The sequence below is a fragment of the Chinchilla lanigera genome, unplaced genomic scaffold (genome assembly GCF_000276665.1).
Source record: "Chinchilla lanigera isolate Chin_1 unplaced genomic scaffold, ChiLan1.0 scaffold00001, whole genome shotgun sequence".
Lineage (NCBI taxonomy): Eukaryota > Metazoa > Chordata > Mammalia > Rodentia > Chinchillidae > Chinchilla > Chinchilla lanigera.
This window is the reverse complement of record NW_004955402.1, coordinates 20,690,540-20,705,735: the sequence shown is the minus strand read 5'-3', so window position 1 is coordinate 20,705,735 and position 15,196 is coordinate 20,690,540. Positions and strand designations below refer to the sequence as shown.

Genomic DNA, 15,196 nt, shown 5'->3' with positions numbered 1-15,196 from the left:
CAAATATAGTACAAAGCGAAATAGTATGTGCTATAAAAAAGCAGCTCCTTTAAATTATATTAAAAATGCTTTTTGTTTGCTTTACAGTGACAAAGCATGAGGACTGAAGACAACAGGATTTTTATATCCAGTAACATTTTGGCTACATAGGCCCCTGACAGCCTGACGAGTTCCTGTTCTAGGACTCTTCACATTGTTCTCTGGGAACACAGACGGACAGGAGTCTGAGCTCTGCACGGTCTGTTGGGGTCACTCCCCAGGCAGCTGCTGCGGTGCTGGGCCTCAACACCAGAGACATGCACCCCTAAGCTGGGCTTCCGCGGGTAAATCCTGGGACTTCACCATATCCCTGAGAAGCCCAGGAAACCAGAGGCCACAGCGACTTCCTCTTTTGAAATTGTGCGAGTGTTTGCAAAGGAAATCGGGCTGCAGCAACCTGGATTTTGACTCTCGACTGCATTGTAAAGCACCATGGGCACCAGCTTGTTTCTGTATGTTTATTTTGAACTGAGTAAGAATATCCAAGGTCCAGAAATCAGCTACACCTTCTACAGCTCATCCCAGAAACACACACTATCACAAAGTCTTTATAGCAACCAGGCTCAACCTTACAGGTTTGTTTTCAAGTTTTTCTTCAAACTAGATCTTAACAGAGAAATATATATATAACTGTGGTGCTCAATTCACCAAAATTTCTGCTATTCTCACTTTGGGGAAGGAAAAAATATTTTCATTTTGAAAATGAATTTGCATCAGGATGCTCTTATTAACATGCCCATCAACTACCTACATGTCTTTATACACCTCAGGCATATGCATATCATAGAGGAGGGGGATTAGGGAATAGCAGTTTTCTTCCTTCCCCTGCTCCAAAAGTGCTGCTTAGGGAAATACATCCTTTGTGATTTAAAGAAAAATACGTTAAATGTGCAAGTCCTATTCCTGATAGGGATATCATCATTTCCAATAATCAGGGTAATGCACACACTGAAATTTGCACATTACATAATAATGAAGTAGTAAATTACATACTCTATTTGCACATAGGCAGACACATGTAGAAATTAGGAAACTAAGAACCTACTCACCTAATTCAAATATACTGGCTTTGTATATATACCATATATATATCTGTATCTATATATAGATACAGATATAGATATAGATATATAGACACCCATAATATACCTCACCCACATTTTACTTTTGAATTTGTTTTCTCTCATTAATTTTAGTTCAAAGATATTAGATATTAGCTTTTTCATTGCTAGAAACAATATGAGAACACTACAAATTTGAAATGGGGCAAAAAAGAGCAAGGGCACAGAAAAATTATGCTCTTTGCACGTGGGCAATAGAATCCATGCACTATCAACAACTGATTCTCCAAACCTATTCTGTGAAAAAATCCAAACATAGAGAAGGACACTTTTCGTATTCCCAGAAAGAAACTTGCAGGCAATATTCAACCGTGATGGAGCCAACAATGAGCTCAGTATCATGTAAGCCTCAATTGTACCTCACACAGAGTACAAAGGTTTTGTAGACTGGAGTTGCTTTCAAATGTGTCAGTTACTGATGCGGTAGTTTTCAGTCTGCTGGTGTAGACAGTATCTGACACTGGTATAGCAGCGACTGAACCTGGAAGAAGTTGGCAAGCGTCTATATTACAGGGGTGCCCCACAGTGAGGCTAAGAGGATGATCTTCGAGATTAAGATGATACCAGAGCCAAGCAGACCATGAGACACCACTCCTAAGGACACCATTCAAATGCAACCTGGTGTGCAGTTACCTAAGGATCCGCTGGCTTTTCTGGGGAAGGGCTGGTTAAGTAAATTTCTCAGTTGTTAATTTTGTTAATGTTAATATGAAAAACAGAACAATCCTGAAGCACCACCACAGAATCATGGCCACGTGGTAGGCCTTTCTTTGCTGTTCTTAAGATACAGTACCTTTCACTATCAGCAATTAGTTAACAAAAATGATGTCACTGTCACCTAAAGAAATTTGGCAACATCACAATAATATGAAGGGAAAAAAAAAGCCATAGGTGATTATTGTTAAAAAAAATTGCAAGTGTTTTTGTTTCTTTCAGGAATGTAATTTATGCTCATTCCATTTAAGTTTTAAGACATGTTTTCAGGGAATGTCAGAAAGTTCATATTGATTCAAGTGATCCCATGTGAAAGTATCTGTCATTCTTACCCTGGGTAAAGATGGTACTCCCCCATCTTTTTTCTTTTTCTACTGCCACAATTGATCGATGGGTTAATGGCACTCCACATTTTGTGCTCTCCAATGTGAAGTTAAATGGGCGTGGGTTGGATTTCTTTCATCTTCCTACAATATGTGTGTGCTTTTAAACTTGCTTTTGGGAACAGAGCTTCTTGAACTACAGCTGTTCTCCAGGACGAGGGTGGCCGGAATATACAGAATGTAGCTCAAATACTTGACACTCAGACCATGCTGGATAAACACAGAGGATAATTTTAAGATGCAGTATCCCTTTCTGAGAGCAGTACCGTCTCCCAGATTTAAAGAGGGGGGACAAAGCAAAACATGCAATAGTAGAGCAATTTTTAAAATAAGGGCTAGAGTCATATACAATCATGGGAAAAAAAAATGGTTCTGAACTATGTCACACTTCGGCCTTTTGTAGTCCCTTCTGTTATCAATGACACTTATAAAAGGAGGTGGCCAACCACATAGGTGAAGGCCACAAAACAGTGGTGTCATTAAGAAGGGCTACTATCTCCCCATTTTAATATTTAGTAATTGAATTAGAGTGAATAGAATGACTGATACTTACATCATCAACCCATTTATGCATGCATATACAGCGCTTTGTTTGCTTGTAATTTTAGGGCTTTTTTTTTTTCATACTAGCCCTTAAAAGCGACACAAAAATCCTCTCCAAAATCCTCTGGGCCTTCATCTCTCTGTTGGCCAACTGATCATACATTGTCAGGTATCTATGGGCTTGATCCAGGTTACAGGATATGAGGCCCATTCTACAGTTTTAGGTGCAGGTCACATCTCACTATAATCTGTGTATAAGATCCAAAGCAGATCCAGATTTTTTGCCAGTCTTTGAGAAAGAGTAGGAAGGGAGGAAATAGAACAGGGTCAGTGGATTTTATTAATGGCATACCTCCTTTAATATATCTTCTGTGATACGAGTAAATACAGGTATCAGATTCCCCACTTCAAATACAACTTAATCATTTTGGCAAAGGTAGGTCCAGAGAAGTCATGTGTAAAGTCATTTGCTGTAATCGCTAATCTACAGAAAAACGCATGACCAACTTAACTCACTGCTATCATTCTCTTTCCACACCTGCATTTGTGGTGATTCGGCAATTTAAACTGTCATTTTCCTAGCTACACCTGGCTTAAAAAGAAGGGGACATGGGGCAGTGACCTATACACACAGAGACATACAATTTTCCGAGTTGGGAATGGTAACTACACACGTACAAGACGTGCCGTTGGGCCATCCAGTAGGGATGCATCCTCTGCTTTATGAGAAATGCACGAAAATAATAATCCTATAGAGAAAAGATAATCTGTTCAAGAGTAAAATAAATTAGCATATAAGCCACTGCACTATTCAATTTGCTGTTGCTGATGTTGTTTGGCTTTTCCAGGTTGAAAGGGATACTGCATCTTTCACTCTGCTCTTATCGCACCACCAGGCAAGCTACACAGAGTTTGGAAGGGCCTATGCAGTCATCATGGCAGAAGGCCCCGCAGCCTTTGCACACAATCATGGCTTTCAGCCTGCAAGAGCATTTCAGTTCCAACTCGTCCGCATTGCTGCTGTCGGCAAAGTTCTGAACGGGCATCTGAGCATTCTGACCTGGCAGGCCTGTGGCGGGACTGGAGCCACTTCCCAAAATCCCAATGGACTTTTCAATCGCAGACGCTGCTCTTTTGAAGCTCGTGCTACCAAAGTGTATTGTTGGATAATTTCCACAGAGCTGCTGTTGTTGCTGCACCTGCATTTTCTGAGCAGCTAATTGAGTAAAAGGTTTCTGTGGCTCAGAAAGCAGATAGGAAGAGAAATCTGCATTTTTTAGCGCAAATGCTTTTAACTGTTCTTTCATTTCATTCTGGTCATAGGAAACTTGTTTCATGCCCAGTTCACAGCTGCTGCTTAAACCTTCCTCAAAAGAAAGAGGTTCCGATTTTATATTGCTACATATGCCCGTGGACTGCGGCCAACTAAGTCTCTTAGTGGTTTCCATGGTAACTGGCGGTTGCTTTTGATCGGATGGGACTTCTACATTTGGGAGAGGTGGAGGCAGTGGAGGGGGTGGTGGTGGAGGAGGCGGGGGCAAGGCCAAGGGCGGAGGGGGCGGAGGCGGAGGGGGAGGAGGCGGCGGTGGCAGCGGCGGTGGCGGCAGTGGAGGATGGGCAAGTGCTTTGCTGGACATCGTGTGCACAGCGCCTCCCACCTCGCCTTCTTTTATGGGCGTGTTGGGGGACAGCAGGTTGGCTAGTCTTAGCTGGTGAGGTGCTGAAGGAAGACTAACCTCTCCGGGTCCCTTCTGTTCAATATGCCTATTGAAGGCAAAGACGTTACAGCCCACTGGGGTCTTGGAAGGCGTCTGGAGTAGAGCTGCAGTGGGCATGGGGCCCCTGGCAGCCAAGGGCATTTGGTAAAACTGCTGTCTGTGTGAGGTACCAGCATCAGGGTGGAAGCCGCCATTTTTATCTACATGAAACAGACTCTGCTGGAAGCTGCAGGCAGGGAGCAGCCGCTTTTGCTGTTTGACCTCAGGGCTATGCACGATTCTGCTCTGCATGGAGTGCTTGCTCAGCCACTCTTGCTTGAACGGCTGGCTGTGTCCTAGCTGGCTAAGGCCAGAACTGATGACACACGGCCCCCCTTTTACATCTGGGTCCACAGACAGTTTCCCTGGCTCACACTTAATTTGGGTGTGCTCCCCCACAGTCCTGGCTACTCTCTTCTTGGGGTGGTTTTCTCGCTTTCTCATCTGTGGTGGCACAAGTGTCCCTGCCAAGTACCCCTTGCAATCTGGATTTGGAGAGCTGGACGGCATTTCCGCAACGCTCCTCTCTGGTGCTGTTTTACCCACTGAGGTAGTTTGAAGGGGCAGAGGAAGCCTGTTGATTTCGAGCTTCGCTCCCAACCTGGGCTGTGGCAACACTTTCTCCAAAGGCAAGTTGCCCTGCAGCAACTGTGTCACCAGTGGGTTGTTAGCCTCCACGGATGACAGGCGACAACTTGAGCTTCCTGCGCTCGGAACTCTTTTCAGCGCGTCTGGAGCTGAGGAAGTCGCCTCTTCCATGGGGCTCGAGGTGGAAGCTTTTACGTTCTGCATTTGTTGCACACTGGAGACCACTTCTGGAGCTGGGGGTGGCAGCTCCGGGCCAGGGAAGTCTTCTGTTTCCATTCGAAAGCCCTTGTCTACTTCATGAGATTCGGACTTCACAGGAAGACTGACATTGGCTATGAGATTCCTGGGGTGAAGTTCTGACACGTGGGAGTAGCTGGTGTGCTCAGTTTTGATGGCCTTTGGACAGCTCTGCTCCGGGTAGTCTTGCTGTTTACTTGAACCTGAATGACTAACCAGAGGCTGTCCTGTGCTCCTCGTGGCATCATCATTCCAGCAAATCCGGTTTCCTGGGTTATACTGATTGCTACAGGCTATGTCTGCTTCGCTTTTGAAAGGAGCTGGGTTACACGCCTGTTCAGCAAAGCTATGACTAGGAGCAGTCACCTCATTTAATTTATCTGGAACAAGGGATAATTCTCGGAGACTGGCACTGGGGGCCTGCAAGGCTTTACAGTCTTGTTTGGCTACAGAAGCAGCAATGAAACTAGAACCGTGATCAACGTTTTCTGTGGCCACTGACTCGGGCCTACTAATAACAGACACCTGAGGACATGCCATGGGCTGTATAGATACCTCGGTCCTCACTGACCTGCTCTGGAGGTCCAAGCTGGCTTCAGTACTTTCAATGGAGACAGTCAGAGACAAACTGGAGGTCAGTGTGGTGCTGTGGTCGACAATAACTTTACAGGGAATCGATCTGTTTATGGCTGCTGGTGCAAAGGCCCCTGGTGCCGGCTGCTGTTTCCCGGAACTGTCTGCCCTGTTTCGAGGCCCTGAATTTTTGTCCAAGCTCTCAGCGCTTAACTTGGGAGGACTTTCATAAGAGTTAATAGTCAGCATGTTCCCGGTAAACATGGCGACGGGTGGGCGTGCAATCAGAGAGTCGGTGGCCGCCGTAGAATCGCTGCAGCTGAGGGCTGCTCGCACAGTGCTACCCATGGATACAGTGGCCTGTTCTTCACTCCCAGGCATGGCTATCTTCTCAGAAGGAAATCTGTTGCTAATTCCCGTTGGGGGAATCAAGACAGAGCTAGTGGAGAGATGGTTTGGCAAATTATTTCCAATAGAGGAAGTTGGCACAGAGGTGTAGTGACTGGAGACTAAGTTAGTAGCACTGCTGCTAGGAACTAGCAACGGCTTATCATCCATGGGGCTTGACATGCCGGCGCCCTCTGTGGAGGCCAGAATAGGAGTGCTTTCAATACATTTTGGTATAATGGCTATGCATGGAGTGTCAGGTCCCTGGGTGGTTTTTAACATGCTTATATTACAAGCAGAAATTGTAGTATTTGCACTGTCAACAGACATTAGAACAGAAGATTTGTCAACAGAACTCACAAAGGGATGTTCTTTAATTGCTGCCGACATAGCAGTGCTGCAAACAGACACGGGGACAGAATTTTTATTAAAAAGCATGGGCATACTGTTATTTTCAGAGGAGGTAGATGAAACAATTTTCTCAGATAAATGTGACACGGGTATGTTCTCATCAGAACTATGTACAGAGAAGTCAGTAGCAGTTTCTGGAAGTTGGGTGGGGTTAAGAGACTGCTGTAATACAGTGGTGGTCTCCCGGAGGTGTGCAGACTTGTTGCTAGGAGATCTGCAGTTTGGATTGACAATAATAACACCAGTGGAACCTTCCATTTTTGTTTCAGGGGTAGAAGAGACTTCCAAGTTTGGAGGCCCTTCCTTGGAAATGAGAGGAGGTAATCGTGTCTCCTTAGAGGTCTGGAAGAGGTGCGCTCGTGCTTGGTGCTTTGCAAAGAGCTTAGCCTTGGTCTGCTCCTTGATGTGTGCCAGGGTTCTCGCCTTCCCGCCCTCGCCTGGGCTCCCCATGGCTCCAGAGACGATGCTGGCTGCAGCAGCTACAGCAGCAGCTGCAGCAGCCTCACGCTGGGCACGGGCTTGTTGGGCACGAGCCTTGATGTCTGCGAGCGTCCTGGCTCCCGTGTTTCTCCCCCCACTGACAGATGTGCTGCTACTGGACGCTCGAGAATCTGGTTTGGAGACTGGTTGGCTCTTGATGATAAAAGGTGGCCCGATTTTAGAAAGCTGGATCTAAAAGAAGGAGAGGATGGAAAGATGAATGCATTTCATATGTGACTGCAGAGGGGGCTCCTGGGATGCGAACACACAAAGGGAGGATGAGTTGCCTCCTCTTACCATGTGGAATGAACCACAGCCCAATTCCTTAATGGGTGTTGAGGACAGAAAGCAATAAATATAGCAAGAATGTGAAAATTAAGGTTTTAATCTATTAAAAAAAAATCCAACAGCCACTTCGCCTGCATGGGAACAAAGTACCTTAATGCTCTATGTAAATGGGAACAAAATCTATGCCTCTTAAAATTCAGCTAGCAAAAAAGCCTCAGAGGTACTTCATTCTTAAATTATCCTTGTTACTGGAATACAAAAAAAAATAGATCTTTTCTCTATTTGAGTTTATCTGTCTTAATCTGAACCAAAGAAGAAAGCTTTGTACAAGAATATGGGAAACCAGAATTTTCATCCTGGCTTTACCCAAAGAGATCTTGCGATCCTCAACAAATAACTGTGTGACTCTGAGCCCAGGACCGTGCAGGTGTGATGTGATCCAATCCCACCTAGCATGCAGCTTTATATGTATAAGCATACTATACGAGTTTGTAAACTCAGTTGTGAAATGAAATGAGTTATTTCTGGTCTATTTCCTTCACAGCGCTGTTATAAAGATGGAATGAGGCTGTATTTGCGAGAGTGCTCTATTTTCCAAAGGGATTACATTATCATTACATTTTCATGAAAGCAAGGGCGATTCTGATTTTCTGCCGCTCAAAGAAAGTGTGGGTTGGGCAGTTTCTTTTGATACTAGTAACTCATTATCTGCTTAATTTTGTACACGTCCCAATCTACACTGTTCACTTCATCATGCTAATGAAGAGACTCACAAAGTCATCACCGAATTCATGAAGCATAAGACCCAACACCCAGCATGCCACAACAGTGCTGTGATGCTCTAGTCCGGAGATGGCGAACCTTTTAGAGATGAGTGCCCGAACTGCAACCCAAACCCACTTACTTAACGAAAGTGCCAGCACTGCAATTAAACCTGAATACTGAGATTTTTTAGTTTAGAAAAACGACTCATACATTAACATCTTTTGTTTTAAAAGAAAAACAACACGTGTGCTCTAGGTTCGCCATCACTGCTCTAGTCTCTAAGGGCATCCTTAGAGTAATAGATTTGTGGAGCTAAAAGGGCCCTTATTAAAGTCTTCATTCTACAGATGAAAAAAGAAAATTGAGCCTGTGGAGGTAAAGTTTTCCCTGGGGTCATATAACCGTCCAAATTCAGTGTTATTTACAGGTACTCTGCCTCCCTTTCAGCCTCATCTATGTAATCCTTTCTTAGAAAACTCTCTCTTCCTAATGTATGTACATTTACACTAAAACCACTTGACACATATTACAGGATCATTTTCATTTAGAGTTTTGTTTTGGAGATCTGATAGATGAAATTATCTTCCTGAGCTATATCATTTCTCATTTTCAAACTACTTATGAAGCCTAACCCCTAATTCACAGCCAAGAAGAGATGAATGTGGCATATGGATTCCATTTTTTTTTAAAGTATTCCCCTTCTCTAAAACATTAAAAAAATCAAACCTAAATCTCTTTAAGAGCTCAAAGGTTATCCGTCAAATATGTGTTTAGAATCTGTATCATCTACCTAATTTATCTATTTTTAAATAAAGTGCATTTTGCTTTTAAAATGAGCTTTTAACCAGAAATCCAAGATGGTATGTTTAAAATATTTCATCTAAAATATACATATATTTTTCTTCTCATGGTTCAGAAATTAAAAAGTATAGTGGGTTTTTAATTGGAACTGATGTTGATATTTCACATATCTAGAGTCTTATTTAATAGGCATTGCTCTATTAGATTGAATAATTATAACTATGACTTTTAAAAGTCAACCTTTGTGGAGATCATGTGTTATTTTATATATATATATATATATATATATATATATATACATATTTGCAAAATAAAGATATTTTTAAAAGCTTGCAGTGTTTGCAATTCTAGACCAATCCTGTGATGGGGGAATAGTTCACCTTGTACAGCAATATAAATGGGCTTAGATAAAAGTATCAAATAAATAAAAATGACAGGTTAAAAAAAGTAAAGGAAGGGCTTCTTATGAATTAACCTTAATTTTCAGTTTACTTAGGCAGATCCAATTTATATAACATGTTTGTTTTCTGAGTTAAAATTACATGGCATCAAGAGAAGTATATAAATGGGGTTTTTTTCATTATTGGTATGATGTTAAATACCTCTTTAATAATACTAGAAGCAAAAATACACGATGTGTATACCTATATATCTACAACATTCTCCCTCAAAGCTCATAAGTCAATTTTATTAGTTTACTCAGGAAATATTTAATGAGGCTCTACCACAAGCCAGGTCCTAATGTTTTTTCCACTAAGTAATTATGGTGTTGAATGTTTCTAAGGGAATGAATGAAGCAATAATATGTACTTTTCCCTCTGTAGAGCTGTCCTCTTAGTTTTAACTACCTTTCCTAGTCATTCCACCCTGAATTATCTTTTCTAATTGTATAGGGGACTCCTTTGCAATCTGGAAATCCTGAAGGTATTAGTGCCTCAGTGGTTTTTATGCTCTTTCAGGTCCTGCTGTGTTTCCCGTTTCATTATTTACATAGTGATGTATAAATACATACACGTATTGAAACTTATGTGAGTGTAAAGTCTGGTTTTAGAATAATCCTTTTCTATTAGAACAGATGCTGCAGATTATAAATTGCTGTATCAAATTTAGAAAGAGAAAACTCCTATTTATTCGTGAAATTTTGGTTTCTAAATGGGGGAAGCCTATCTGTGGATCTAGCTTTTGTAATACCATACCTTGAGTGGGGGAACCTTGGGTTCTTCTCTTGGAGGCTGTTCCTTCTCAGATGGGCTACTAGATGATATATTTCGGGTTGACTGATCATCCTCAATCCTAGCTCTCTTTTCTTTACAGATTCCAAAGCTATGCAGCTCTGCAGTCTTCCTCTTTGATATCTCTGATTCTCTACTTTCATTTCTTATGCCATCGGGTGACTTGGAGGGTTCTGATGACTTGGAAGTATGTAAGGTCTCCAATCGATTCTGTGTGTTCCCTTGCTTATGTGTTTTATTTCTCAAACCTTCTGAAAAGGAAGGCTTATCTGCTGATGGGACATACTGTTTGTCCTGTAATGCAGTTGACAGAAGCTCATTTCCCTTATTCTCTGGATCTTCAGAAAAGACAGATAATTCCAATGGTGAAGACATTCCTTTCTTTTCTGGTCTTTGCAGGACACTGTGATTTTTAACTTTCATCATTTCTGTAGCAGGAAGTTCTGTAATGGATGGAGAATAGGGCTTTTCAATTTCAATATGTGATTTACAAGGCTGCTGACTCAGGGTCTTACTGTGTAGTTCTTCAGGGGGAAACACTTCAGGAGTGATGGCAGAACTCATTTTGATGGGTTCAGAAGTATTGGACAGAGGCTTCTGCTGGGAGATAAGGTTCTCTCCCAGGGATTTGGCAGGGGCAGAAGGTTCATCTTTCCGTGGAGAAAGTGCTTCTTCAGACACAGAAGGTGACTTTCTTTGTTGGTGCACCGTTCTGTCACTCATGGAAGAATTAGAAATTGGAGATGTTTCTGAAGGAAGAGGCAAGCTGGATACGAAAGTGGTCTCAGAGGTGAGAAGCATGGAAGACACTGAAGAAGTTTCTGATGTCAAAGGTAAATCAGACATTGGTGATGTTTCTGAAGTTAAAGGTAAGGTGGATACTGGTGATGCCTCAGATGTTAGCGGTAAGTTGGACATAAGAGATGCCTCTGATAATTCAGGTGATGTGGATATTGGAGAGATTTCTGACATCAAAGATGTATGAAGGTTTTCATCAGTGGCATTTCTCTGACTGTATTTGTCTGTATTTTCAGTACTGGAGGCTTCAGAACAAAATGTTGTCTCAAGGGAGGCTGGAGTACATGATTCTTCTGACGTAGATTGGGTTTCTCCTCCTGGGGAAGGCAGGCTGGTGCAGGCTCCCTCTGGGCTCTCAGAAGAGAAGGAAGTTTCAGAGATGCAAGCATTTTCAGAAAGCTGTTCATCAGGATCACTCTGGAGCTCCATGTCTACAGCAATTCCTTCATTTGGAAATTGGCCATCTAGAGAAGATGGCCCTGTTTTTATTTTTGGAGTATTGGTCTCTACTGCAGTTTCTGGTTCCTTATGTTCTAAATCACTGCCATGAGTCACAGCAGAAGTAGAAGGAACAAGAGAGTCACAGACTTCTATCTGATCAATAACAACTGACATTTCTTCCTGGGATGATTCTGATTTCTCTTCAATCTTAACTTCAATATGAGGCAAAGTTTCTAAGACATCATTCATCATAACACAGGATTCCAAGTTATCTTCTGGAGGTGCTAATTGGGGCTCATCATGGGAGGTGGTTGAACTTTCAGATTCCTCAGAGAATTCAGGTATAGTCTTATGATTTTCATTTTGGCATTCACAAATACTCGTCTCTACCTCCTCTGCAATTTCCTCCTGAATCACAGATTCCTCAGCGATTAAGATATCCTCTGATACTGACTCTGCCATTACATCTTTAGCCGGAACTTCTACCATAGGACAAAGTGTGGCACAGAAATCAGGCTCTGGAGAAGCTGGATTTTTCAAGCTTTTGGGTTGTTGTTCTTCCAATGAGGCCTGTGCAGAAGAATCCAGAAGGCCAGAGGTCCCACATGCGGAACTACCTTCGGCTCCATCATTGTTTGGTCCAGAAGTGAGCTTCACAGATTCCTCTCTTGACATGCCCAACCTAAACAGAAATTAGAGATAAATTATTGCACAACCACAAAGCATGAAAGCCACAAGTTGGATCTCTTACAAATATACTATTTCATAGAAGTTAATGCATCAAATTAATCTTATCATTGCTATGTAACATGATGAGTTTATATAAAATAATCTATGATATAATTTATCTACTGTTGTTGGTTATGGAAGGTATAGATTTTTGTTTTCTAGGCAAGGAGACAGGACCCTGAATCTACCAATTATTAGTAGAGAATAAGAAAATTACCGATAAAAGATTAGAAAATATGGGCAGAAAAACAAAAGAAGTATATAATCTAAAAAATGTTTAAGTCAGAAAATATAAAGATGCCCCCATGACAGACAATGATGGAGATATCAGGAGATGCAAAAGAACCAAATGGTTAAGGTTAACGGTAGATGAATGAAATATATCAATTCTAAAACTGAAATATCTGCCAAACTTGGACTCTCTTAATCTTTAAAATTAACCCAAGAAATATTATTCAGTCACTTTATTTCAGCATTTAACATCTACTTAACATACTAGGGAAATTCTACTAAAAGATAAAATGAATTTGGGTTCACTGAAGTTATTCTACCAGCTGACATCTGTGTGAAGCAAAGATTTCCAAAATATTTGTGTAGATTATTTAGCATAAAGATGTTACGTATAGGGCCAGGGATATAGCTCAGTGACATCATACTTGCCTGGAAAGCCTGAGGTCATGAGTTTGATTCCCGGTACCAAAAAAAAAAGGCGTTACATATAAAATAGTGAAGAATATTAAGAAATTATCCAGTCAGGGGTCAAAGAAGAATCCACTTCAGGTCATCAGGCAAAGCTACTCAGAATTACAATCAAGCATATTTTAATTACAATTAAGTATACTGTAAGTCACTGTTTTTTTTTCATATTCAGACATGACATCAGCTTTACATAGCAGAGACATATGCTGTTCTAAGTGAAAATAAATAGGGTACAGGCAATAATAAAATAAAAACAAAAACATTAACAGAGAAACATATAAGTAAAGAAATAGCCCTAACAGTACTGACACAAGAAAATATCTCAATGAAATCCAATTCAAACTTTTACTTACACAAAATTCTCAAAATGCAAGTGAAATAAAATTGAGTGCACCTTGGAGGTATCTGATCAATGTCTTCTTTACTATAACTGACAAGGCTCCGGAAATATAATGCAAAATACTGCCTCTGTGTTTTTTTTCTTTTCAACTTTCCTAAAGACGGCAACAGGCTAAGCTACACTTTAGAACTACACTGTATTTAAAGGGGTAGAACAATTACATTATGGAAAATTTAAACTGGAATAACCAGGTAGAGATAAGGTTCTTTGGACCCAGGTCAATAGATATGCCACTGGTAATTAATTAGACACGTAACATACAGAAATCTAGATACTGGCAATCAAATTTCTGTTAGCTGGCTAGTAACAGTATTATTAAATATATGTACAGATAAGGATATATATGCATAAAGTTAAGCTGCATAAAATATACTTATACATATTTAATGTGGCACAGACATGTAAGGAAGGTGCTCACAACACACCATATGCCACCTGGAAGAATACCTGATCCCAGAGATCTAGACCATAAATTTACAGAACCACACTCTAACTCTTAGTACATGAATGAGTAATCTCCAAATAATCAAAACAAATATAGACTAGTGCTATATTATAAGCAGATTAAGCCAATAAAATTTGTAATAAATATCTAAAGCAAGTCAAATCTTAAGTAGAGACATTTAGATGGCAACATTCTTGGAAAACCTTAGAACAGTGAAAATGCATATGGTCAAAATAAAATTGCTTGGTGCTGGAGAAAATCTGTCATATTTGGGTGAAAGTAGGCAATCTAGTAGTAAGAAAAAAATGAGAAGAGGAATCAGTAAAACGTCCACAGTATATCTATTATTCAGTATGTAATCAAAAATGGAAAAAAATATGGCACATGTCCATTGATATAGTAGCAAAATACAGAACAAAACAAAAACTATTAATAAATCCGAGAAAGGGGCTGGGGATTTAGCTCAGCAGCAAAAGCGCCTGCCTGGCATGCGCAAGGTCGTGAGTTCGGTTCCCGGTGCCGGAGAAAAACCAAAAATAAAATAAAATAAAATAAATCCGAGAAAGAAAAGGGTCCAAAAGAAGAAGATGCTTTCCCTGAACTTAGTGATGGTGACAGAGGGTCACATTTGTTCACAGTATTGCAGTTGTTACCTTCTGGAGAGTGGCCTTTAGCCTAACGCTCAGGGGAGCCTGCGAAGTTGCCAAACATCATGGCAAAAAGTGTAAACGTGTGCATTTTTCTTAAGCCTCTGATTTTGAGCAATTAATCTCAATGTGCAAACCTGGGAAAATTACCTAGCTTCATTATTTCTCAGTTTCCTAATCTTTTTTCTTTTTATCCCTACAGGAAAGTAATGATGATACCTACCTTATTATCTCTACCGCTTTATCGAAGAATTACTTTCTTATTCCCTATAATGGTTTGAGCAATCTTTCATTCTTACATCTGGTAATCTGAGCAATGTATTTGAGGATAGCGATATGTAAAGTAACAACCACTGTTGATTCATATTATTTTATCTTGAGCCTCAGTATCACTTTGAATGTTCTTGCTTTGATTTGTTTATGTTTGTGATACTGGTACGCTGCTACTGTTCTATTTCTTTGTTTGTTCCTCATTCACTACTCTTTTTAAAATAAAAAAAAAATTTAAAAAAAAAAGGTCACTGGGAGGAAGGAGTGAAAAACACGTACAACTCTTAGAAACACAGCAGAGGCAGAGCACGCGCAGTGGTTTTGGTGGAAAGTGGGGAAGCTCTGTCCAATGCAAGGTTCCTGCACACAGGCTCTCTGAGCAGAGTCTCAGAAACCTACAGACAGCCTCACCCCTCGCATCTAGGCTAGTGTCTGGTAGAGAGGAGAG

At 41.0% G+C, this 15,196-nt stretch overlaps 1 protein-coding gene across 5 annotated transcripts in view; it reads right to left on the bottom strand.

The window, feature by feature from the left end:
* Positions 1 to 1,255: 1,255 nt before the first annotated feature.
* Asxl3 (additional sex combs like transcriptional regulator 3) overlaps positions 1,256 to 15,196 on the bottom strand; it is a 133,272-nt gene continuing 119,331 nt past the window's right edge. For all 5 annotated transcript variants that reach the window (XM_013508021.1, XM_013507996.1, XM_005372763.2 and 2 more), the window contains 2 exons: positions 10,284 to 12,240; positions 1,256 to 7,425 (listed from right to left, as the gene is read on the bottom strand). In XM_013508021.1, coding sequence (XP_013363475.1) covers positions 3,682 to 7,425; positions 10,284 to 12,240 — 5,701 coding nt within the window. In that variant the 3' untranslated portion in view covers positions 1,256 to 3,681. The remainder of the gene's footprint in view (positions 7,426 to 10,283; positions 12,241 to 15,196) is intronic.